We start from the raw sequence: 1,640 nt of genomic DNA, 5'->3' as shown, positions 1-1,640 counted from the left end.
TTATGACCAAAAACCCATCATTAACCCAGGGCAAAGATTGCTTCTTCTATATAAGATTGAAAGAGATATGCCATGCCTCCATGTACTAACATATAAAAAAGATAATGATATATCAAGATTCAAGAATAATGTGAAACTGAAAATATGAAGAAGATGAAGTTTTACCTGTATAGTAAGACCCATTTCTTTCCTTGACTGAGAACAGGGAGTGCAACATAAAGATCAGAACGTGTATTTTCTGTCATAAGTTGTGAAGGTTCTGACATTTTTGGAAGTTTATCAGAAGGAAAAGATGCAATCACATTTTGTACAGGAACCCCATCATTAGTGTCAAATTGAGAGCTTGTTTCTTTCATGTCATCAATCTTTAATTCAGTGTTTACTTTCCCAGATGCATGAGATCGATACCCACTAAACCTAGCAGCTTGTGAAAGAGCCTTGTCGAGTGACTGTTTGCCCTTAGAGAATAGACCTTTCTTTCCATTGTTTTCTTTTGAAACGTTTGGGGATGATGTGTCATTTCTGTAGCTAGTTACCACTTGGTTGTCGTGGCATTCTGAATATTCAGACTCGTTTTCTGATCTTCCTGGTGATAAGAATGAGTAGAGAAATGCGGTGAAGGAGGAAGTATCTGGCCCATCAACCAAGACTGGAACATCTTCTTCTTGATTACATTGTTGTGTGTTTCTCCGTGGTTCATTACTCACATCGCCCTAACAAAAACGAAGGAATCCCATTACTAAACCCTAATCCTAAAGTGTATTAGTTCGTTCACAGAGATTAGATTTCATGAAGATAAACCCTAAGATTAAAAGGTCAAAGAATTGCACAAAAGGTCATATCAGAAATAGAATTTCAAATCGATGATCAGGAATTGAACTAAACTTGATCGAACTATTTTATTATTGAAAAAAAAAATTAAAGTACTTCAAAGGATCCAAAGAAGAATTTGGGAGAGGGCAAAACAACTTACAGAACGAGGAGAGGAATTCGATGAGGGTTTATCAGATATTGGATTAAGAAGAACGTGTTGGGTTTTGAGCATTCTAACACTTCCTAAGTGTACATGCAACCCTAAATACCTTGGATCTATGTTTTCTCTATTATACATGCAAATAAGAACATCCAAGGTATTATCCTAATCTCGCATACAAAAACTATGAATGTAACAAGATAGAATACATACCTCTTGATGTAGCTTGATGTCTTCAAGCTTTAAGAGCTTAGCCCCAATAGTGTGGAAGCCTCAAGTGGAATCACAAATCACCAAGACACCTTGGAATACTTTAGAGAATATGATTACTTGGTTCTCTCTAGTGAAATTGGCTAGCCCTTCTTTAGTGTATCCACACTAGTGCCAATTTCACCAACCAAAGACATCTTTATATAGTATGGAGGATTAGGATTAAACCCTAATACCCATGACCTTTCATTTCCTAGGATCCATGGGTTAAACACTCCATGGACTATCCATGAAAGCTTAGCCCAACCTAAATGAACTTGGCCCATTCCATATATATAAGAGTCCATATTTAATTAGTTCCTTTTGATCACTTAATTAATTATAAATTAATTCTTGATCAATACTAATTAAATAATATGATTCCATATTAATATATTAGAACTTATAATATATTAAT

At 35.1% G+C, this 1,640-nt stretch overlaps 1 protein-coding gene across 1 annotated transcript; it reads right to left on the bottom strand.

Moving 5' to 3' along the window:
• On the bottom strand, positions 1–1,045 carry LOC128126920 (uncharacterized). The gene is made up of 3 exons (XM_052765102.1): positions 974–1,045; positions 166–713; positions 1–85 (listed from the first exon to the last, which is right to left on the bottom strand). Exons 1-3 carry the CDS (start codon positions 1,043–1,045, stop codon positions 1–3), a joined length of 705 nt encoding a protein of 234 aa, XP_052621062.1.
• Positions 1,046–1,640: the final 595 nt, after the last annotated feature.

Source organism: Lactuca sativa, chromosome 6, assembly GCF_002870075.4.
Source record: "Lactuca sativa cultivar Salinas chromosome 6, Lsat_Salinas_v11, whole genome shotgun sequence".
Classification (NCBI taxonomy): domain Eukaryota; kingdom Viridiplantae; phylum Streptophyta; class Magnoliopsida; order Asterales; family Asteraceae; genus Lactuca; species Lactuca sativa.
This window is presented reverse-complemented; position numbering and strand designations above follow the sequence as displayed.